General features: G+C 33.4%; 1 protein-coding gene across 1 annotated transcript; it reads left to right on the forward strand.

Annotated features, from left to right (window-relative positions):
• Positions 1-23,413: 23,413 nt before the first annotated feature.
• Positions 23,414-24,222, forward strand: LOC134856312 (uncharacterized; the record flags this gene model as incomplete). The annotated part of the gene is made up of 2 exons (XM_063872674.1): positions 23,414-23,702; positions 24,042-24,222. Coding segments are annotated over 2 exons (470 nt in total), but the record flags the coding sequence as incomplete, so codon positions are not given.
• Between the last annotated feature and the right edge of the window lie 256 nt (positions 24,223-24,478).

Genomic DNA, 24,478 nt, shown 5'->3' on the forward strand with positions numbered 1-24,478 from the left:
GCTGCGCCATCTAAGGTTGTTTGTATTAACGCTGTGCGTCGATGTATCCAGTTTTGATGTAGTGGCGTATTAATTGGTTCAGGTCCAATATTTAAAATCAGGTTTGCTGTTACTGCATTTAAATAATCTTCTACAGAGTATTCAGGGTCTGTTCCTGTGAAAACCATTAAAGGTTTGTTTGATGTTATTGATGATCCACCCATAAGGTATGGATTCATTGTCATTTGTAATGATTCTGCTGCATTTGGCATTTGAGAAAAATTTGAAAGTTGGTTTCTTGTTATTTCATGTTGTTGGAGATAATATGGGAGTGGTATTTCATTTTGCATTTGTGATGGTTGATACGAGTGTGCAGTCATTGGATTTTGTTGTTGAATTGGTTGAAAAGATTGTGTATTAATTAGATTTTGTTGTTGAATTGGTTGTTGATGTTGTGCATCTATTGATTGTGGAGAAAAATTTCTATGATTTGTACGTGTTTTCTGTATTCCTTGTCTACGATATTCTTGAGTATTTGGTGCAAATATATCTGGTTGTAAGAAATCATCATCTGAGGATAAATAATCCATTTGATAAGATGTCTGTTTTTTATTTTTATTTTGTTGAAAAAATGGGTAATTTTCACTGTGATCCTGTGGAGGATTTGTTTGGAAATTTATTGAATTAGGTTGGGTCATTGGGTTATCCCAATTTCGAGATCTTGTATATTGGTTAAAATTTCTTTGTGGTTGATTATATGTTTTTGATGGATGTGTATAATTATAATTATGGTCTGTAAAGTTGTTTCTAGTGAATGTTTTGCGTGTTTTTGATGGTATTGTCATGGGTCTGTATGTTTGGTAATCTATATGTGAATATTTAGGGGCAACCGAAGGTTTAACGGTTGATTGTAAGGTTACCTGTGTTTGTGAAGGATTTGTATTTCTTGGTGTTGTTAAATTTGGGCGTATTGGTGAAATACTTTGTTGTGTAGTTGTTGTGTGTACAATTTCTTCATTTATGAAGTGTGATGGTGTCTGGATATCTTGTTGAGTAAGATTCCTAGTTCCATTGAGGTTTTCATTGTGTATGACTGTAGAGTTTAAACTATTATTTTGTGTATCGGGCAAAAATGTATTATAGTTTAATGGTGTTGCATCAATGGTGAATGGTATTACTCTTACATAATCTCTTATGTAAGATATCGTACTTATTGCTTGACTTGAGATTGATTGTGGGAAGCTTATAAATGCGGGATGAGACCATTCGGGGTCCCAAACATAATCTGATTGTTCTGTGATAGCGGTATCATCGTTCGAGTTTTGGGGTCTAAAATTTTTTCTTGCTTGTGCAATTAAATCAATATTGTGTGTGAAATAATCTATTATGAACCATGCCAAAATTTTTTGTAGATCGTGTTTTGTATGTTGTGAAACGTCGTCTTTCGTGAAATTTTCTTTAATGATGTTTAAATAACTAGAGAGTAGTGTGATTTCATGTCGTACTCTTAAATGTTTAGATGTTTCTGTCGGTGAGACATTTGTTATTGGGATTTCATTTTCTAATATCGAAATATAACTATATATTATTGCGAAAACTTCATTGGTGAATATGGAGTTTGCTCTTTGTGAGTTATGATATTGGATGCTTTTTATATATTCTGAAAAAACTTTTGAAAATTCTAAATCAAGATTGTCTGTTTGGATTGTATATTTTCTATGATTATGGTTTGGTGAGGTGAATTCTATGGAGTAGATTCCATACTGTTGTGTTATGTTGCATATATCTTTTAAGTAGTGGTCTATGATTTGTCTTTTGATTTTTACATCTGGGAACTCTGTTTTACATGGACTGATTCCGGGTTCAAATAAATTTAATAGTAAATTTTTGCAAAATATATGCTGTCCTCTATCAGTGGTTGCATCTACTATAAAAGGAAAGATTTCATCATCATCTGGGGTTTCGTCACCTGGGGTGTGCGTTGAGCTCATTTTTTCGTTCGATGACTGTTAATATGTAATTATTAATGTGTCGAATTGGTTGATTCCAATTGTATAAATGTACTGGTTTGTGTTTATACTGCTTTTTTATTCTTCTTTTTCCTCTTTTTGATGAATTTGAAGTTGTTTCTGAGTCAGAAAAATATAATTGATCGTGAAGTGGGCAATTTTTATCTATTGATTCTTTTAGTTTGTAAAGTTCGTCTAAACTTCTAAACTGTTGGTTTCTGATTCTGAAAATGCGTTTCGATTTTTTGAAAATCTTTTTCGTGTTATTTGTCTTTGTTTCGTTATTATTTTTCTTTTTAGTGTTTGTCGTTTTGTTCGAATGTATCCAACTGTTTGTGTATGAGGTGTGATTACAAGGTCGTATTTTTTTTTATCTATTTCACAATTGTGTAAAACGATTGTTTGTTTATTTCCTAGGTTTTTAAATGACATAAGGTTTAGGATGACGGATGCAAAAGGTTGTTAAATGGTTTCTATTTTCCTAAACTGTTAGTTCTTACGATTTTTTGGTTAGCTTAACCTGGGTCTATTTGTTCAGGGTTGGAGAGAAAAGTATATCGATTCCGAAGAATGATTTTTTACTTTCTCGTGGCTAGTATAAGTTAAGGTGTTAACTTACTTAACCTTACTTAGGGGTAGTGATTGTGTTCAAGGGTTGGAGAATAGTAAATCGATCCACAGGGTTCAGGTATAATTAGAACGCGAGTAGTTCGTTAGATACTATTTTAAATTTACTAAGTCTAAGATTTATCCTGGGTCTGGTAAGAGGGGGGGTCAAGTGAAGGATGAATAACCGAAGTTCTTCACTGTTTATCCTAATTTGAATGATTAGTTTTGTTTAAAAATTTCTATTAGTCTTAGGTCTTTAGAAAGGGTTGGGTAGTGAATCGACGTTTGAGGTCGTTAGACACTAATTAAGTGGGTGGGGGAGAACAAAGTTGTTCTGTTTGATCCAAGGATAAGCCTTGATGATCAAATTTGAAATTTAATTAAGTAGAAAATGATTTAAGATCCAAGGATAAGCCTTGATGATCTGGTTTTAAAATTAAGTGAATTTAAGTTTTAATAAAATTTTAAATGTGTGTAAAGGAAAGATTTAGTGTTTTGATGATATTAGTGGGTTTATGATTGCTGTTATGTTTTAGGTGATGGAGCTGGAACAACAGGATGATTTATGATTACTAACCATTTATTGTCATGCTACTAATTTTTATTTTTTATTTTTCAATAAATATTTTTCAAACATGTTTTGTATATTACTGCAGAGTTTTAGGAAAACGATCTTAGATCTTTTTATCAATCGTTATTGTATATTAATAATTTTGTTTAGCGCCTGAAATGATTTTGAAGATTAACTTCAAGGTTTTATGTTTGCAAATGAAAATCTAAATTCATTGCCAGTAGTATTCTAAATATAAAAGTTTGTTCTGGTTTTTGCCTAACTATCATATAGCTATATGGCAAGTTTCTACTTTGTCGTATGTCGTCTCTGGTTCGAGGTCTTCTTCCAATTCCGGGTAGTTCTGTTATGGTTCGGAATATTGGCTCTGATCTATTGAGTCGTAGAGACATTTCGATTAAATTATTGTCGTATAACATTTTGTAAATGTTTTTGTCTAATTTCTAATCTATTTTGGTTAATTCTAAGCTATTAAGGTCTTGTTCGAGACTTATGGTCGCACCAGATGAGTTATGACTGGAGTGTATAACTCATAGAGTAATTTCGGATAGGGTACACCGTCTGCTCGTCACGCTATCTTATTTTCGGCCGGATAGATTCGTGCAACTTCTTAGTCTAATACCGATCCTAATCTTACTCTTATACTATCTAGTCTCAGGTTGTTTAACTAGTCTCTGCTAGGCTCAATAGATCTAGGGTATACTGGTTTATTGCGGCTGCTGAAGTGCTCGGGAGAGTCCAACTATTTTCTAAGTTAAATTCAAATCTCTCTGGTGCTGAAATTACAAGTAACTTCAGCACTTACAAATAAGTGGGTTGTTAGTTAGATGGATCATGATTGGTTAATATTAAATACTTTACATTGGTAAAATATCTAATTTATCCAATCATAAAATGTAGTTTAGATCAGGTTCCACCCATCCGGGTTTTACAGAGTTTTTTAGAATAGTTCTTCTGCGATTCGAAGGATGGATGATGGACGTTGGTTTTTGGCGAACATCATCTTCTTCCGTTTCCTCTTTGTTAAAGAAGTTCCAGGAAGCTGGAGTTAGAGACATAAGACGTTGTGTCTTCTAGTGACAACGACTAAGTCTTTGCAACAAACTCAAATCTGATTTCAGAATGGTTGGCTATGTCAGGTTTTTCTGTTCTGCGTGGAGAACTTCTTTTGTGTCTGATCTAGTTTGGGAATGGCGTGGAGATTGTGCGTGGAGGGGATGCCTGGTTACTCGGATCTGTACGTATACTTGAACATCGAGGTGGTCATTGGTCTAGTTCAATGAAGTCCTTTTCTGCGAAGTCAAGTCGTACTCTAAATCCTTTGAGTTGTGATTGTGAGTGGCATATCGATTGTGGTTGGCCATTCTCTCTCGAGTGTAGTGGGGTCGTTTTGTCTTTAGATGTTCGTCCTTGGTGTTGTATTCTGATCTATGTATTGCATAATGTAATTTACATTTTATAAAACATTTATTAGTTTAATATTTTTTAATTATGATTTCAGTTAGTTGTTTTCACAAAAGCTTTTTGTTTTAGTTCGGTTATTTTGAAGAGTTACTCACCCTTGAGTAGCTCTTATTAAAAATAGAGGTGTGGTCACAAAGCGTGGATGTAGCGCGGTGGGTTAGGCCGGCTATAGAGCATGCTCAGGACGTCCTTCCTGGTGGGTTAGGCCAGGAGTGGGAGTATGATTTCATGCGGTTTTTGTGAGGGGTCCTGTTATGTGACAACGTTTTATGTTGGGTTTGTTGTGGTTTTTCTTATGTCTTGTTGGTTATGTCCTTTTTCCAAAAAGCAAATTGTTCGTGGTATGGGTTTGTCTTTCGACTTTTTTGTGTTTTATTATTTCTTTCTTAGACTTTATAATAGTCTTCAAAAGAATAAATTATCCATTTTTAAACTGGGTTAATCCGGTTTGGGTACCGTTGGTTTCCTTTTCTTAGTCATGCTGTTATTCTATGATTTGTGGTATTTAGTAAGCTGCGTTGGTTAGTTTTGTTTAGTATATGATTCCTTTCCAACAAGGTTAAAGGAAAGTTTGAAACATGTTATTATATGTTAGAGTTGTTGAGTGTGAAAACTTGAAACTGAAATTCATTATTTTAAACAATTCTTCGTGGGCGAGCTGTGCGAGTGTGGATAGAATTTCTGTGCGAATGAATGAAAATATCAAAAGGTTAGTACTGCATTTGCATTTTATTAATTTACTGCATAGAATTTGGAAATTTACTGCTAGTTATGGGGGAATTTTAAGTTACAAATTTTCATCATAATTAGATTTACTGCTTGTGGGGAAAATTTTTAGAAATGAATTTACTGCATTGGTATTAAATTTATAAATTTATAAGTGTAAGAGATTAATAGAATTTTTGAAATCTGTTTGATGAAATTTGCGATTTTTATTTGTCTTTTGTGGTTTTTGTAGGTGATTGTCGGATGAAGGCTAAAAATCTAAAGAAAACATGGATAAAGTATGGTGAGTTTTTTAATATTTTAATTAATTAGTAATATTCATTTAATTCATACTTACCTGTTAGTCGTCGGGGAAAAAACCGTGGGGGAAGATGTCGTGGATGAGATCGGAAGTTGTTAGTAGTTTAGCTAAGATGCGGATGATATTTTTAGTCTGAAGCAGTGGCCAAAGCAATTGAAGTGCCTTGATAGTGGTTATTTCTTCAGTGCCAACTGCAAACTCATAAGGTGTGTTTTGGATTAGATTATATAATTTGTGATTGAATTTAGTGTTGTGGATGAATTCTAAAATTGGGATTTCTATAGGTTGTACAAACTCGTGCGGGATAAGGAAGGGTCGGGATTCTTCGGCGTTGAAGGTCTTGGTGATGGGACAGAAGATGTACATTTGGGTTATGGGATCATAATTGCGAAGAATACCATGAAGGTTAGTATCTTTAATGCAATATGTGAAATTTAGGAAAAATGGTGAAGTGTATTTGGAATTAATGAATTGAAAACGATGGTGTGGTTGTCTAGAGGGTGTGTGTAGGTCAAAGTGATTTTGGATGAAGCGATAATAACTATATGTGTGGGTTTGTTTAGTGCGCAACATAATATCGTGTGAGCAGTGTAAATCTCTTTCGTGTGGTGCAAGGAAATGAAAGGTTAGTGAAAATATTTGGAAGCGTTCTTTAAAACTTTCGTATGCTTGTGTGTCTGTTAGTGCTTCTGAAATAATGTGATCAAACTTTCGGTCGAAGATGTTTAGTGTAAATATATATGGTGTCTTGATGAAAAATTTCTCGGTAATTTGTGGATTAGCGAAGCGATCGTCGTCTAAGAATTGATCTTGGTTAGCTCTGATGATGTTGTGATCATAGTATTCGAGTGTATATTCGTTAGCTCTAGGTGCAGTGTGTGTTTTTAGTGATTTTTTATATCCAACGTAAGTAAATTGTCTAGCGGTTAGTGGTGTAGTGAGTCGATATAGCATGTCCGTATTTCGCTCTATATCGATGTGAGTGTTAGATAAAGGTAAGCAAAGAGGGTTAGTAAAATGATAATATGAGGTCCAAGAGAGAGTGGGCATTAAAACGTATTCATCTACAAAGTTGCGTGTTTCGTTAGTGTCGTGGGGGGTGTTTAAGGTGTATTGTGGGAATGAGGGTAAGGTGATGGCTAAAAATTCTTTTGTGTTAGTATGCTTGGGGTGGTTGATGTATTCACGGGCTGTTCCTGGTTTTGCTGGGAAAGGATGGTTGGGGAACTTTCTTTTAAAAGTGCGGTAAGCTCTATTAGTGTTGAGTGAAGATTCAGTTGATGTGGATGATGGTGCTAATGATTCAGTATAATTTGAAGAGGGTGTAGGGGTAGGGGGGTTGGATGATTTTATTGTGGAGGAGATTTGGTTTATTGTTGGGGTATGGAGGTGGTAGGGTTGTTGTTGAAGGGTAATAAAATTATCTAGCTCTGGGGAGATTCGGGGGGTGTCTGGAGAATGAGATGATTGGTCAGAATGAAGTGAGGAGTAGGTTGGGGTAACTTGGGAAGCATAAGAGGGTGTGGAAGTGATTGGGTCAGGGTTATTGGATAATATGGGTTGAAAAGGGGGTTGAGAAAAATTTAGGGGATTGGTGTGAAAATTATTTGATGGAGATGGTTCAGAGTCGGCAAATTCATCGGGGGTTTCAATATTCGGGTTATTGAGTTGTGAGATGGAGTATAAAACTGAGATGTGTGAATTAGTATCGGAATTCATGCCTGATGTTACATTACTAGATGGAAAATCGGGTGGCGGAAAAGCAAAAAGTGGTATTATTGGGATTGGAGAGGTAAGATTGGTTGGGTGGGAATTTGATCGGTGTAGTGATCCAAGTTGGCGGCTCATCGTGGGCTAAAAAAATGATTATTTTGAGACTGAAAAGCGGTGGTATGGGGTTGTTCAATAATTTGTTCATAAGTATTATCATCTTGTGACTGGTGTGTCATTATATGTTGGATGGGACTTTGTGATGTGGTGAGTCGAAAATTTGGATTATGTGTGATGGCTAAATTTCGAAAATTTCGTGGGACTAGGGATAGTGGATGGTTATTTGGTAGGGGTGGTAATTGTGGTGCCGTTGGCGTTATGTCTACATTGTTATGTTCTTCGTCGTATGTATTTTGTCGTGTTGCTATTTTTGTGTTATATTCTTTTATTTGTGCGTCTAAAAGAATTTTGTTTATAGATGTAGAAAAGATTCCAAAAAATCCTGCAAAGAGTATGCGTGCTACGCTTGCTTGTCTGTTTACTTGTGTGTGTATAGCACATGTGTTGTAGATTCCTTTTAAAAGTGAGAAAAGAAATCCAATAAAGTTAAACATTGCGTATAAAATAGTCAATTTTTCTAAGATGTAGTAGGGCCATCCTAGAAAATCGAGGATCTCATTTTTGAGTGTAACAAAGCTAAAAATGTTAATTGGTGATATATCTTGGGGACGGTATTTTTCACCGTTTAGATATATATAATCTTTAATGTCTTTAAAATATCCGCTATAGTCTTGCGTGTAGATATCGGCAAATCCTGCGGTTTCTGCAAGTTTGCGTAAATTTTGGTCTATTGATTGTCTTTGTATAGTGTCCATTTGTGTTAATAATTCTTGGAATTGTTGTGTTCTAATATGATGTTGAATATCTGATTTTGAATAGATTCCTATTGATTGTAAGTCTATATTTGGGTTTCGAGCAATAGCGCTAATGCTTTCTGGTGAAAATTTTTTGGGTGATTGCATTAATGTGGGATATGGAGTGAGAAGATAATATTTATTTTCATCAGGGTTTAGTTGTACTACATTGTGGCTGTTTTCTGATCCACATGGGACTGCGGTATCCCAGAAATAGGTTCTTCGTGAAAGTGTATCCACGAAATGTACTTTATTCTTATAAAAGATAGGGATTCTTTTATAACATCGTTTATCTTCAAAAACGTATAGTGGTGATACTTTTTTAGTACAAGTATAAAACCATAAGATGTTTCCTTCATAGTCTAAAAAATTTGATCTATTTCCAGATAATAAGTATCCTGCATAGGGTATTTTTAATACTGCTAGTGCAAGTGATTGTAATATTTGTGTTCGTTCTAATTCGCATAGTTGGTGTAGTGTTTCTAATTCGGAGAGTGACATTTCTTGAAAAATTCGGCTAATTGTATAATCTAGTTTCATATCTAAATGAATATCATAGTGGATATTACCGAAATATGTAGTATTCATTAGTGATAATTCTTGTAAGCGTGTGCTTCTGGTGTCATGGGGTTTTAGATGTCCACCAGGTTGTCCGTTGCTTTTTTCAAAATTAACTGGTATATAGGATGTTCCTTCGTTTGGAGGATGACCTGTGGCATATGGGTCAATTTTTATTTTTCCAGTGGTCATGTCGAATCCTTTTTCGTATTCAACTAATATTTCAGAGTATTGTGTTTTATGGAGTGGATTTCTATATTTACATGCAAGTTCTGTTTCTTGATATATTTGAAAACGTGTCAATTTATTTTCTATATTGTGTATGTTTCTAAAATTAGTACTTTGTTTTCGTGATGGATGTACTTGTTCATATGGAACTGATTGTATAAAGTATTTTTCGTGAAATTTTATCATACGAGCGTGTATTCTTGCTACTTGAAATGTTGTACATGTATCTTCGGGGAACCAAACAATTGTTGCTTGTGTTCTCGTTGTAGGGTCGCAATAACCTTGATCATTTTTACAAGGTAATCGGATTCCTTGATAGATCATTGTATTATCTGATAAATCTCGTGTTAGTTGTATTTTTTCGAGTTGTATTTTCCAATCGAAAAACATTATTTCTTGGTATCCTTTATTTTTTGTGTCTGCTTTGCAGTTTGATGGGTTATTTATACCAATGTGTGGTATCCAATGTTTATCGTGTAGGTCATAGGTTAATCGTCCGTGTGCGCCGTTATATGGGTATTTTTCGTCTAGTTTTATATGTCCTTGGTGTCTTTCAAGTTGTGATTGATGTACAGAGTCTGAAAAAACTTGAAAGTTAACTAACTTTCTTTCGGAGTTTTTATTTTGTGTGATGTTTAGTCTAAGTAATTCATTTTTACAATCGTCGGGATTGAGATGTAAAAGACGTTCTATATTACTCTGATAGAATGATTCATGGTCAAGTCGGTTTTTGTTTCCGTTCGAGACTTGTGAACAATGTACTTTCTTTTCGGAAAATGTTGCTGTGAATTTATAACCTGTAACTGTTGTTGCTCGGGCTTTTGAATAGAGTGTTGCTATTACATTTGTGGTTTCTATAGCTTGTGGTTCTGTTTCACATTGTGATACTTGATTTATTGCATATTTGTGTAGTGTTTTTTGTTCATTTTCTTCACAATCGTAATGTGTTACTAATAAATCTTGTGGTCCTGTACGAGGGGAAGGGTTTATGTTTTGATTTGAGATTACTAGAAAAAAGAGTTGGAGAAAAATTAATAATTTTAGAATATACATGTGTATGATAATCCTGAGTATGGATTATAAAATGTAATGTAGCCAATTGTGTTTTTGGTATATCTGTCGTATTTGTATATTACTTCAGTAGTTATAAACGGTGGTGGTAGTGATTGAGCTGTTATGTTAGGTGGGTTTAATGGGTAGGGATGTTGGGTAATATTGTTTAACTTAACTGTGATTTCAAACTTTAATTGTAAACTGTTTTGTTGGAGTATTTGAATATTGTGATCACGGATATCGTTGTGAATATCTTGGCGATATTGTAATCTATTAAGTGCCCAGTTATGAAGGCGGTTACTTTCTTGATGTTGTCCAAATAATGGTGGAGGTGCTGTAAATGTATTCCAATCTAGTCTTAAAGGAATATTTATTGATGATTGTTCTCGATATCTGGCGTCGAGATTATTTGGAAAATTTAAGTTAAAAGGTGGTGGTGAAATCTGGCTTATTGATGGTGTTGATGGTAGTGATAATGTTTCTGGTAGTGATGAGGATGTTGTTGTATCCGTAGAAATATCTATTGGATTATTGACTAAATTTAATTCACCTTGTGTAAATGAATGTGTTGTCCAATATGGTAGTCGTGATGCCTGGTTTGGGGGGTTAAAGGGATTTTCACGTATTTGTTCAGATGTTGGTGTTGAACCTAAGTAATCTGATGGTAGGCTTGAGGTGCTACGTTGTGAAAGAAGCGTAGGGGTTTCTGGTAATATACCAATGGGGTTTTCTGGAGTGTTTTGTGATGGGGATTGAGGTATATCAAAATGAACTCGGGGAGTTTGAAAATTTCTGTTTCGTCGAGGATGTATAATTTGTCTATTTATTTCGACTGTATTTTGGTTTTGACTAGGATTTCTTATTCTACTTAGTTCTTGTGGTAGTGTTGGGTATAGGTTATATGTTGGTTCGCTTAGAGGTGCTTGTCGTTGAACTGGTTCTAGTGGTTCTGATAAACGAGCATGTCGTTCTTCAAAAGTGTATGGATTGTCTTGAAAAGAAATTCGTGTAGATGTTTGAGGATTTTGAGTAGTTGAAGGTGGTGTTGGGTTATCTTGGGATGATGTCGGTGAAGACTGACTTTGTGACTGTTGGGTAGCAATTTTTGATAGAGTTTTGAATTATTACTTTAGTGAGAAAATTTGTGTTTATTATAATATTCTTCCAAAAAAAGAATTAGAAGGATTGTTGCTAGGGCAAATGTGAAGATTGCTTTCTTTATACATTTACATATGGTCAAAATGAGGGATGATAAGAATGCTATGAAAATTACAAACAATAAAAAAATATCAGTTCTACTGAAAATTGTTCGTATCATTTAGACAAGTTGTATAAATCGTACCTGTGGATATAATCAAGGGTTTTGGAAAGTTGGAGGAATAGTTCGAGAATAGTGTAGAAAATTAAAAAAATGTTACAAAAAATGATTAGGATTATTAGAAAAGATTCAAGTATATCAAAAAGAAATATTATAAAGGTTTCAAGTATTGTAAAAAAATGTTTAAGATTTATGAGTATTTGAGTAACTGATTGAGAGAAGAGCATTTAAGAAATGATCTCTTGGTCGAATATTTTTTGCTGTTTGAGGCGATTTTCAAGTGTGGTCGGATTATTTATTAGTTTTTTGACAAGTGGGTTGAGTTTTGTAAAAAATTGTTGGGGGCAATTTTCATGGTGATCGGGAGGTCGTCTTTTTCTTTATTTTTGTTTGTCAAATGATCCGGGGTATGGTGAGATTTTTATACTTTAGGCTAATTGAAATGTTCATTTTGTTACTTTAGGCTAAGTTAACAAATTTGTTTTGGGGGTATTCGTGGTCTGAGTTGGGGAAATATTGTTGATCTTTGGGTTATTAGATAAGGGAGGGGTACGGTATTATGGTGATATTTATTTTAGTTGTCAAGTTGGAGTGGTTTGCTTATTTTTGACCTGGAGGTCGTAAAGTTATAGTTATAGATGTGCCTGGAGTTCTATATGATTCGTCCAATTGGTCTTAGTTTGAGTTAGAGAAAGTGACGGATTGGATGAATCCTATTGGTCTATTTTGAACTAGAATTATTGCGTACTTGTCAGCATGTTATTTTGAAAAATGTAAATGAAAAATGTTTCGGAGGTTTCAAGATTGTGAAGCATAATGTTAAAATTACTTTTGAAATTCCACTTTCTTTAAAATTTTAGATTGGGGGATGAATATTTTATAGTTTTTACGTGGTTGATTTCGGAGTCTTGTTGTTTTTCTATTTTCTGATTTGTCGATTTGTTCTTGGGGTATTATTTGTTCGGTCATTTTTCTATTTTTTCTTTGTTTTGGGGATTCTTTATGGTTTTGTGTATTGTTTTTGGTGGCGGTTGGTTTTGTGTTTTGATTTTCGGTGGGGTTATCATTTTGTTCTGTGTTTTTCAGATGTGGTTCATTTTGAATGATTTTTAATCCTGTGAAAGAATATAATTGAGTTAATTCGCGGAGTGCGTATTCTTTTGGGTAATAAGGTAATAGGTTGTTTCGATGTTGAACGATTTCTTTTTTGTTTGAGTCGGTAATTTTATATGTGACATCAGTGGGTTTTGCAATTATTTGGTATGGTCCTTTTCGAAGGGGTTGTAATTTTTTAGAAATTCCTTTTTGAGTATTAAAATTAGGTATTAAAACAAATGTTCCAATTTTTAATTCGGAGGCTGGTGTAAAACGTGAATTGATTTGTTCATTAATGTTTTGTCTTTGTAATAACTTTTTTGTTATTTTTTGATAAATTTCATTGTGTTTTTTATCTCTATTTAGAATCCATTCGGTGTGTGTACCGGAGGCTAGTTTAAGAATTTGTGGGTGATGAAAATGATCTTCATCGTGTGTATGTAAAGGTAGGTTATAACAAATTGAATCTTTATTTGGTTGACAATAACCTTGTGCGTTTTTATGAGAATTTGCTGTAAACATTATTGGTTTGCGTGGCTTTTGGTTAAAAACCATTTCGTATGGTGACATTCCTAAATTTGTCGTAATTTGTGAATTATATGCTAAGGGAAATAATTTTACATCTGCTGACCATTCGGTATATTTTGTATCATTTCCGTTGATGATACATCTAAGATATTCTTGTAATGAACGGTTCATACCTTCGACTAAGCCGTTTGTCCAAGGTGCATGAGATGTACGTGGTTTGTGTTTAATGTTATATAAATGACATAGTGTGATAATTTCATTATTTATGAATTCTGTACCGTTGTCTGTAACTAAAATTTCTGGTAGTCCGAATTTTGCTATCCAGTGTTCATAGAGTGTTGTGTAAGCGTAATAAGCGTTACAATGTGGTACTGGGTTAAGTGCTACATAATGTGTAAATGCGTCAACAATTACCATAATGTAGGAGTTTCCTTCGGATGAGGGTGAAATTGGTCCTTTGGTATCAAATGAGATACGATGATTAAAGTACAAACTTTGTCCTTTAAAATCTTGTTTTTGTGCTATTTGTTTTTGATTTGGGTAAGGTTTATTTAGTTGACATACTATACAATCATTACATAGTACTTTTATCCAAATTGGTGCATTTGGGAAGTAAAAATTTTGTATAAAATTTGAATATGTTTTTTCTGATCCAGAGTGTCCTTTAATATTTTGTGTATGTGAAATATTAAAAGCTATAAGAATCATACTTAAAGGGAGACAGGGAACTGTAGATTCATTCAGGTTATACTCTAAAAGGTCTGTATTTTCGTTAATTGTTGTGTTGTTAAATTTACGAAAGTATCGGATGAGTGTTTTGTTTCCTAGAATGGTTGAATCTGCCTTGACAGGTTTAGTTTTATATTTGTGCCATGATTTTAGTTGTCTAATTATCGGGTCAAGATTTTGATATTGTTTCAGTGTTGAAATTGTAATCGTTTCTGTTGGAGGGAGAAAAATGTTTTCAATTTCGAATTTAGATAAGGGTATTGTATCAAGTGGGTCGTGGAGGTCAAAAACTTGATTTATTGTGTATTTTGAATCATTTGTTTGTGGTCCTGATAAATTTATTTTATCAGTTAAATTTTCTTTTTCAATTAGTGGAAAATGGTCTTTCTTAGGTGGGTGTTGTTTTGTTCGTTTTTGTTGGGTGTTATTTTTTATCCATTGAGAATATGGGATTGGTTTGAAAGTTGATGTTCCAAGTAAATCAACTTCATAATGATTATTTTGACAATCTAAATAAAGTGGGAAATGTTGTAAACTATTTATTTGTGATTGTTCAATATCAGTTTTTACTGCATATTTGCATTCCAATCGGGGTGATGTTTCGTTTTCTGCAAGGTAGAATTTTATGTTTTTGGGTATTTCAACTGTTGTTTTTCGAGTAAGTAATTCAGGTGGTGTATTTCGACTTAAGGTGTCTGGTAATGCAAGATTTTTTCCTGCAGTCCAAACTATATGTAAGTTTGGAAATTTCATTAGAATTAGTTGAAATCTGTAAACTCGGTGGTTTGGGTTAGATTTTTGTGTAAAGAGAAAGATGATTGGTTTATGGTCTGTGAATAGAACTGTTGGATGTTTTGATCCAAGTATCAGAAATTCATATTCTGTCAGTGTATATATTATGGCTGTACATTCTCTCATTAGAGTTGAGAGTCGTAGCTCTGCTTGAGTGAATAATCGAGAATTTGCTGATATGAGGTTCATTTTATTTGTACCATTATGTGATTGTAATAGTGCTGCACCGATGCCAAAGTTCGAAGCATCGCACATTGCATAAAATGGTTGATTTGAATCTGGAATTGTGTTTGAAATTTGTTCAGTTAAAAGTTTCTTTATTTCTTCAAATCGTGTTTGATGTTCTGTGTTCCATTCAAAATTATTTTGTTGTCTAAGGATGTTATAAAATGGTCGTAGATATAATTGCATTTTATAAACATATTTACTTAAAAAGTTTAACATTCCAAGAAATTCTTGGATTTTCTTTTTATTTGTTGGTGGTTGAAGTTTTTGAATAGCGTCAATGCGTGATTTCAATGGAGTGATTGTTTTTCTTTCTATATTATGTCCTAAGAATTTAACTCTTGTCAAAAAGAAGTGTGATTTATCGGGGGCGGCCTTCAGATTTTCGTTCTGAAGTATTTGGTGATATTTTTCTAAAACATTGAACATCTCGTCTTTTGTTTGTGATTGCATAAAAACATCGTCTAAATAGGTGATTGCGTTTTTCTTGAGTATTAGTGGTCTAAAAATTTTGCTCATAAGAGCTGAAAATGCTGGTGGTCCTATGGATATTCCATAGAATAAGCGGTTGAATTCATATTGTTGGTTTCCGATAACAAATTGTGTTAAACGTCGTGATTGTTCATCTAGTGGCATTTGATTGTATGCACTATTCATATCGGCGGTTGTAAAGTATTTGCCGTTTATTTTTGTTAAAATAACTTGTATTGGTTCAATGGGCCAATTACATTTTGATTCATCTATAAGTGAATTGAGGTATCTAGCATCGAGAACGATTTTTAATGATTCTCCTTTAGCTAGAATGATAACGGGGTTGATGAATGTGTTCCCTTTTGGTTGTTCTTCTTTATTAACTGGTGATATAATGTTGTATTGTTCTAAAATATCGAGTAATCTGTTCACTTTATCATGTAAGTGAATTGGTACTTTACTTGCTCTCTGTTTTTTGAAAACTGCGTCTGGTTTTAATGGGAGATGTAGTGATGAGCTGATTTTGCCAACATCAAATTTAGATGTTGCATAGACTGATGAATATTTAATTAGCTGTTTGGCTAACTTTTCGAATTCGTCTTGTGTTATTTGTGAATGTTGGAAATTAAACATTGTTAAAAATTTCTGTTGGTCCTCTGTGTAGTTACTTATGTTGAATGTAGGTTTGAAATATGGAGTTTTTGTGAAATAATCCGTATTTCTGTTTTCGTTACTTATTATATTATTTATAGATAATTCTTCATTAAGAATTGTAGATTGGCAAATATCTAGTAATTGGAGTATATTATTTACGCGATAGGCTTTTTCGTGTATTGGTGATATTGTAGCGTTGGTTTCGCAATAGCCTAAAAGTCCTAAAGGTAATGTTACTTGGTAAGGTGTATTGTTGTATACATGTAAGGAAATAATATCTGAATTCGAGTTTTTCAAATATTTTATTGATGAGATTGTGATTTTGAAAAATTTATGAATAGGTTTGAATTCAAAATCTGACATATAAAATTTTTGTTTGTTTTGTTTTTTATCATATTGGTGAACTTGTTTGATTGAAAAATTATAGATGTTTCCTGATAGTGGTTTCAAGTGTTTTCTTTGTTGGTTATATATTGGGTAAAATTTTGAAAAGAATGGTGGTTGTTTATTTAATCTTTGAAAAAATGTTAAGGATGTCTCTTTTGTTTTTGTATATTTATCTTTGATTAATATTTTACTATTTAGGATGTTAATTGTTGGTATATACTTCGAAATAAATGCTATTCCAATGATATTATATTTAATATCAGTGATATGGAATATTTGTTTAAATGGCTTATTTAAAATTTTGCTTTGCTCCATTGTTCTGGTGGGGAGGAGAAATAATTGTATTTTTCCGTAGTTTATCAATGTTGATCCTTGTGCTGTTGCTAACTTACTGGAGGTTTCAAGAGTTGTTAGCTTTGGGTGTAAAGTTTTTATTTCATTCCATGTGGGGATGTTTATTATGTTTGATTCTGCTCCTGAATCAATTAAAAAATCTATTTCAAGGTCTGGTGGTTGAAATTCTTTATTTCTTGGGCTTTCTAAGAGAAATGGTATTGTCCAAATTTTTTCTTTGGGTTGTTCTTTTTGTATATTTTGATAGATGTGGTTTGTATTCAAGCATTTTGTTTTGATGTTTTTATTGGTTTGATTTGTAGTGTTAATCTCATTTGTTTCTTGCGTCGTTGGTGTGGGATTTATGGGTGTAGTGTAATAATTTTGAAGAAATTCTGATTGATTTTCATATATGTGTGATGAAAAAGTCTGTTCATATATGACAGATTCATAGTCATTTTCGACTTTTATCATATTGATAGAAAGAGTGTTTTCAGTATCACTTTCTGAATCTGATGATGTACAGTTTATTTGATTGAGTTGTAACGTATCAGTTACTGTGTCATCAATACCTGGAGGGTCTGATGTTGTTTCTGGATTAGATTGTACTTGATTAATATGTCTTTGATGTTTAGGTGTACTACTTCTGTGGCGATTATTAGAATTATTATAGTTATTATTATTCCGGTGTGGTGATTGGGAATAATTTCTATAACGATTATTATAACTTGAGTGTCGATTTTGTGAATTATTTCGCGATCTGTTTTGGTAATTATTGTTTGGTCTGTTATAGTTCGATCTATTATATGAGTTATTCCTTGATTGATTGTTCGGGTAATTCTGGTTTCGGTTGTTTGAATAACTTCTAATTCGATTATAGGAGTAGTTTCTATTCCTATTGTATGATGAATTTCGTGATTGGTTGTTTGGATAGTAGTTATTTCTTGATTGGGAATTAGATCTAGAAACAAATCGTTGTGTATTTGAATTTGATCTGGAGTAGTTACTTCTACTATTTGGTCTATTGTAGTGATTTTGTGATGAATTTTGCGTGTTTCTTCGTTCTGGTGATCTTCCTCTATAACTTGAGTTATATGGTGATTGATTTCTTGTATAATTTGTATTGTTCGGGAGTGGTTTTCCTGAACTGTTGTTGCTGTAGACTGTTTTGTTCGGTAGGTTTTGATCTTTTTTCATGTATTGATGGAATGATTTATTTGGTTCTTTATATTTTTGAGGTTTATTTTGATTGTCTTGCTGTTTTTGTCTACATTCGGAAATACTATGTCCGTATCGTCGGCAATAATTACACCATTTTTTGAAAGATGGTTTGCCTTTAAAGTTTGGGTTCTTTTCGTAAATATTGAGTATTTCAGTGATTTTTTCAACGAGGTCTGTCTCTGATTCCTGTATATTATTAATATTAGTGGGAGTCGTTTCAATTCTGTTAACGTATTGTAATTTCAGATTTTCCGTTTCTTCTAGTTTCATCGTGATTTCTGCTTGTTCTAATTTGTCTACTAGTTTTCGAAAATCTAAATCGGGTTCTCGAATTGAAGAAGGATGGGATGCTCTCTTTTTTATTGCTATTTTCCTTAATTGTGGTGTTAAGGTCATCATTAAGATTTCTGTCATCTTTGTGTTTTTATAGTCATGTGTATTTAATGAATATGCTTTTCGAACTAGTGTTTCGATTCGTACTGCTATTTGCTTGATGGTTTCGTTTGGTAATCTGCGAATTTCATTACATAAAACTCTTTGTTGTTGTTTGTTTCTTTCGGAGTCAAACATTTTTGAAAATTCCTGTGTAAACCTTTTCCAGTTTGATTTTATTTCTAGAGGTAGTACTGAAAACCATTTTTGGGCTGCGCCATCTAAGGTTGTTTGTATTAACGCTGTGCGTCGATGTATCCAGTTTTGATGTAGTGGCGTATTAATTGGTTCAGGTCCAATATTTAAAATCAGGTTTGCTGTTACTGCATTTAAATAATCTTCTACAGAGTATTCAGGGTCTGTTCCTGTGAAAACCATTAAAGGTTTGTTTGATGTTATTGATGATCCACCCATAAGGTATGGATTCATTGTCATTTGTAATGATTCTGCTGCATTTGGCATTTGAGAAAAATTTGAAAGTTGGTTTCTTGTTATTTCATGTTGTTGGAGATAATATGGGAGTGGTATTTCATTTTGCATTTGTGATGGTTGATACGAGTGTGCAGTCATTGGATTTTGTTGTTGAATTGGTTGAAAAGATTGTGTATTAATTAGATTTTGTTGTTGAATTGGTTGTTGATGTTGTGCATCTATTGATTGTGGAGAAAAATTTCTATGATTTGTACGTGTTTTCTGTATTCCTTGTCTACGATATTCTTGAGTATTTGGTGCAAATATATCTGGTTGTAAGAAATCATCATCTGAGGATAAATAATCCATTTGATAAGATGTCTGTTTTTTATTTTTATTTTGTTGAAAAAATGGGTAATTTTCACTGTGATCCTGTGGAGGATTTGTTTGGAAATTTATTGAATTAGGTTGGGTCATTGGGTTATCCCAATTTCGAGATCTTGTATATTGGTTAAAATTTCTTTGTGGTTGATTATATGTTTTTGATGGATGTGTATAATTATAATTATGGTCTGTAAAGTTGTTTCTAGTGAATGTTTTGCGTGTTTTTGATGGTATTGTCATGGGTCTGTATGTTTGGTAATCTATATGTGAATATTTAGGGGCAACCGAAGGTTTAACGGTTGATTGTAAGGTTACCTGTGTTTGTGAAGGATTTGTATTTCTTGGTGTTGTTAAATTTGGGCGTATTGGTGAAATACTTTGTTGTGTAGTTGTTGTGTGTACAATTTCTTCATTTATGAAGTGTGATGGTGTCTGGATATCTTGTTGAGTAAGATTCCTAGTTCCATTGAGGTTTTCATTGTGTATGACTGTAGAGTTTAAACTATTATTTTGTGTATCGGGCAAAAATGTATTATAGTTTAATGGTGTTGCATCAATGGTGAATGGTATTACTCTTACATAATCTCTTATGTAAGATATCGTACTTATTGCTTGACTTGAGATTGATTGTGGGAAGCTTATAAATGCGGGATGAGACCATTCGGGGTCCCAAACATAATCTGATTGTTCTGTGATAGCGGTATCATCGTTCGAGTTTTGGGGTCTAAAATTTTTTCTTGCTTGTGCAATTAAATCAATATTGTGTGTGAAATAATCTATTATGAACCATGCCAAAATTTTTTGTAGATCGTGTTTTGTATGTTGTGAAACGTCGTCTTTCGTGAAATTTTCTTTAATGATGTTTAAATAACTAGAGAGTAGTGTGATTTCATGTCGTACTCTTAAATGTTTAGATGTTTCTGTCGGTGAGACATTTGTTATTGGGATTTCATTTTCTAATATCGAAATATAACTATATATTATTGCGAAAACTTCATTGGTGAATATGGAGTTTGCTCTTTGTGAGTTATGATATTGGATGCTTTTTATATATTCTGAAAAAACTTTTGAAAATTCTAAATCAAGATTGTCTGTTTGGATTGTATATTTTCTATGATTATGGTTTGGTGAGGTGAATTCTATGGAGTAGATTCCATACTGTTGTGTTATGTTGCATATATCTTTTAAGTAGTGGTCTATGATTTGTCTTTTGATTTTTACATCTGGGAACTCTGTTTTACATGGACTGATTCCGGGTTCAAATAAATTTAATAGTAAATTTTTGCAAAATATATGCTGTCCTCTATCAGTGGTTGCATCTACTATAAAAGGAAAGATTTCATCATCATCTGGGGTTTCGTCACCTGGGGTGTGCGTTGAGCTCATTTTTTCGTTCGATGACTGTTAATATGTAATTATTAATGTGTCGAATTGGTTGATTCCAATTGTATAAATGTACTGGTTTGTGTTTATACTGCTTTTTTATTCTTCTTTTTCCTCTTTTTGATGAATTTGAAGTTGTTTCTGAGTCAGAAAAATATAATTGATCGTGAAGTGGGCAATTTTTATCTATTGATTCTTTTAGTTTGTAAAGTTCGTCTAAACTTCTAAACTGTTGGTTTCTGATTCTGAAAATGCGTTTCGATTTTTTGAAAATCTTTTTCGTGTTATTTGTCTTTGTTTCGTTATTATTTTTCTTTTTAGTGTTTGTCGTTTTGTTCGAATGTATCCAACTGTTTGTGTATGAGGTGTGATTACAAGGTCGTATTTTTTTTATCTATTTCACAATTGTGTAAAACGATTGTTTGTTTATTTCCTAGGTTTTTAAATGACATAAGGTTTAGGATGACGGATGCAAAAGGTTGTTAAATGGTTTCTATTTTCCTAAACTGTTAGTTCTTACGATTTTTTGGTTAGCTTAACCTGGGTCTATTTGTTCAGGGTTGGAGAGAAAAGTATATCGATTCCGAAGAATGATTTTTTACTTTCTCGTGGCTAGTATAAGTTAAGGTGTTAACTTACTTAACCTTACTTAGGGGTAGTGATTGTGTTCAAGGGTTGGAGAATAGTAAATCGATCCACAGGGTTCAGGTATAATTAGAACGCGAGTAGTTCGTTAGATACTATTTTAAATTTACTAAGTCTAAGATTTATCCTGGGTCTGGTAAAAGGGGGGGTCAAGTGAAGGATGAATAACCGAAGTTCTTCACTGTTTATCCTAATTTGAATGATTAGTTTTGTTTAAAAATTTCTATTAGTCTTAGGTCTTTAGAAAGGGTTGGGTAGTGAATCGACGTTTGAGGTCGTTAGACACTAATTAAGTGGGTGGGGGAGAACAAAGTTGTTCTGTTTGATCCAAGGATAAGCCTTGATGATCAAATTTGAAATTTAATTAAGTAGAAAATGATTTAAGATCCAAGGATAAGCCTTGATGATCTGGTTTTAAAATTAAGTGAATTTAAGTTTTAATAAAATTTTAAATGTGTGTAAAGGAAAGATTTAGTGTTTTGATGATATTAGTGGGTTTATGATTGCTGTTATGTTTTAGGTGATGGAGCTGGAACAACAGGATGATTTATGATTACTAACCATTTATTGTCATGCTACTAATTTTTATTTTTTATTTTTCAATAAATATTTTTCAAACATGTTTTGTATATTACTGCAGAGTTTTAGGAAAACGATCTTAGATCTTTTTATCAATCGTTATTGTATATTAATAATTTTGTTTAGCGCCTGAAATGATTTTGAAGATTAACTTCAAGGTTTTATGTTTGCAAATGAAAATCTAAATTCATTGCCAGTAGTATTCTAAATATAAAAGTTTGTTCTGGTTTTTGCCTAACTATCATATAGCTATATGGCAAGTTTCTACTTTGTCGTATGTCGTCTCTGGTTCGAGGTCTTCTTCCAATTCCGGGTAGTTCTGTTATGGTTCGGAATATTGGCTCTGATCTATTGAGTCGTAGAGACATTTCGATTAAATTATTGTCGTATAACATTTTGTAAATGTTTTTGTCTAATTTCTAATCTATTTTGGTTAATTCTAAGCTATTAAGGTCTTGTTCGAGACTTATGGTCGCACCAGATGAGTTATGACTGGAGTGTATAACTCATAGAGTAATTTCGGATAGGGTACACCGTCTGCTCGTCACGCTATCTTATTTTCGGCCGGATAGATTCGTGCAACTTCTTAGTCTAATACCGATCCTAATCTTACTCTTATACTATCTAGTCTCAGGTTGTTTAACTAGTCTCTGCTAGGCTCAATAGATCTAGGGTATACTGGTTTATTGCGGCTGCTGAAGTGCTCGGGAGAGTCCAACTATTTTCTAAGTTAAATTCAAATCTCTCTGGTGCTGAAATTACAAGTAACTTCAGCACTTACAAATAAGTGGGTTGTTAGTTAGATGGATCATGATTGGTTAATATTAAATACTTTACATTGGTAAAATATCTAATTTATCCAATCATAAAATGTAGTTTAGATCAGGTTCCAGTTTGTCGAATTAAAAAATGCATGGATGCCAATGAATCAGTCGTTCAGTCTGTATCAAGGTTACTTGTATTGATTGTACAAAGTCAGTTTAACGGGCTCGTACGATAGGCACCTGAACACGAATAAGCAAACTTGAATTTGTTGAACTCTGTGGAACGTTTACAATAATCACTTTAAGTACTATTTTAGGGAATCCATTTTTGGTCTACAAACCCTAAAATTCTGCTCTCTAAATTTCTGCAAACCTCTAAATTTCTGCGAAAACAGCCCATTTTGACCTATACGTTTTAACTACCGGAAGCGCAAAAATTTTTGCTTCAAAATGGATTTTTAGTGTTGTGAGAGAGCTAAGAAAGTCAATTTTATCGGCCTTCTTAGCTTGTTGAAAATCATGGTCCACGAAGAAGCATTCTTGAAAAATCCTAGAACCCCCTCCTCCTATTTAATTCTTCATCTGCCCCTGCATCAACTTTTTGATGGCAATTGTCAAACAGGCCAGAGAACTTCAAAACCATTTCTTTAGTTTATTTTGATGACACGCTGTGAATTTTTCGTTGTTTTCGTCTCATCGTGAAAACTGCGGGAAGAGCTAGTTTTGATGCTTTTATTTATAGATGAGCCAACGTGCTTCGAAATGAATTTAGATAATGCAATGTTTTCTGTGCTCCAGTTCATTATTTAATCTTTTCTTGTTAAAAATCACCTTTAGGCTGAGAAATATTTGATTTTTTTTCTATCTATGGTGAGCCTACTTGGGGTTGTTATTTATTTTGTAATAGTATTTAAAACATTAGCGAGTACCGTTGAAATAGATGTTGAAAAGCGAATAATTGGTGGAGTAAAGGCGAAGATTCCTACTTATGCTGGAAACTACTACGTGAAAGTAGTCAAGACAACAGGGGAAGAAGACGAGTTAAATGAGTATTGTGGGGGAGTTGTCGTGGGCCATAGTTGGGTTTTGACCCATGCTTGGTGTGTGGAAGATGCCAATCATGTCCACCTGCTTCTGGGTAACTTCACATTTGGGGCAATGAGGAGCAAACTGCGAAGGGAAAAGTTCGAGACAATCATTGGGGGCGAAGACATTTATTTCTCCAATAGGTACTTCATTCATCCCATGAAATTAATTGCAAAACTGTATCGTAATTAATTTTGTAATTGTTTCCAGTCTGGTGTTTTAGATTTTCTTAAATCTCAAACACCACCCCCCCCCCCCCCTCCCCTCCAATTCTCACTCTTTCTTTCTTTTTCTCTCTCTCTCTCTCACACACACACACACACACACACACACACTCACAAATGGCAGATGTTCGGCGCTAAGTGCAATTTAATTGCAATACTATTAGATTATTCTTTCATTGGCGGTCAAATTTGGTACTATACGACACTAGGAGAGGAGGAGGTTGTTTAAAACCTTCTTAAATTAACTTTGATTTTCAGCGAAGACGAAGATGGTGTTGCCCTTTTGAGGGTTCCATTCACGATGCCGAAGAGTTGGATCAAACAACTTTGTTCCTATGAGTCAGATCTGCACAAGAAGGAATATTTTATAGGCATCATCGGAACCGGAGCCACCAAGGAAAAATCAGTGATGATGCCTCCTTTCCTCAAGTACATGAAGGTATTGATGGTCTGAAAATCACTCACATTAAGGTCTTATCTGGGATTTTTGAGATCGTATAATTTGATGATTTAGTTGGAAAATTCATCGAAAATTTTAGTCATGTAGTTGAAAAATAAATAACGGCATGTTGCGCGAGCTTTTTGCGAGATAATCAACTGATATCAGTAAGAACATGAAAAAAAACCCAAGATATTTTTGGTGAAATTCAAAAGCATTTTTTTAAGATAATTAGTCGACTGTTGTAATTTTGATG

Source organism: Symsagittifera roscoffensis, unplaced genomic scaffold, assembly GCF_963678635.1.
Source record: "Symsagittifera roscoffensis unplaced genomic scaffold, txSymRosc1.1 SCAFFOLD_421, whole genome shotgun sequence".
Classification (NCBI taxonomy): Eukaryota; Metazoa; Xenacoelomorpha; order Acoela; family Convolutidae; genus Symsagittifera; species Symsagittifera roscoffensis.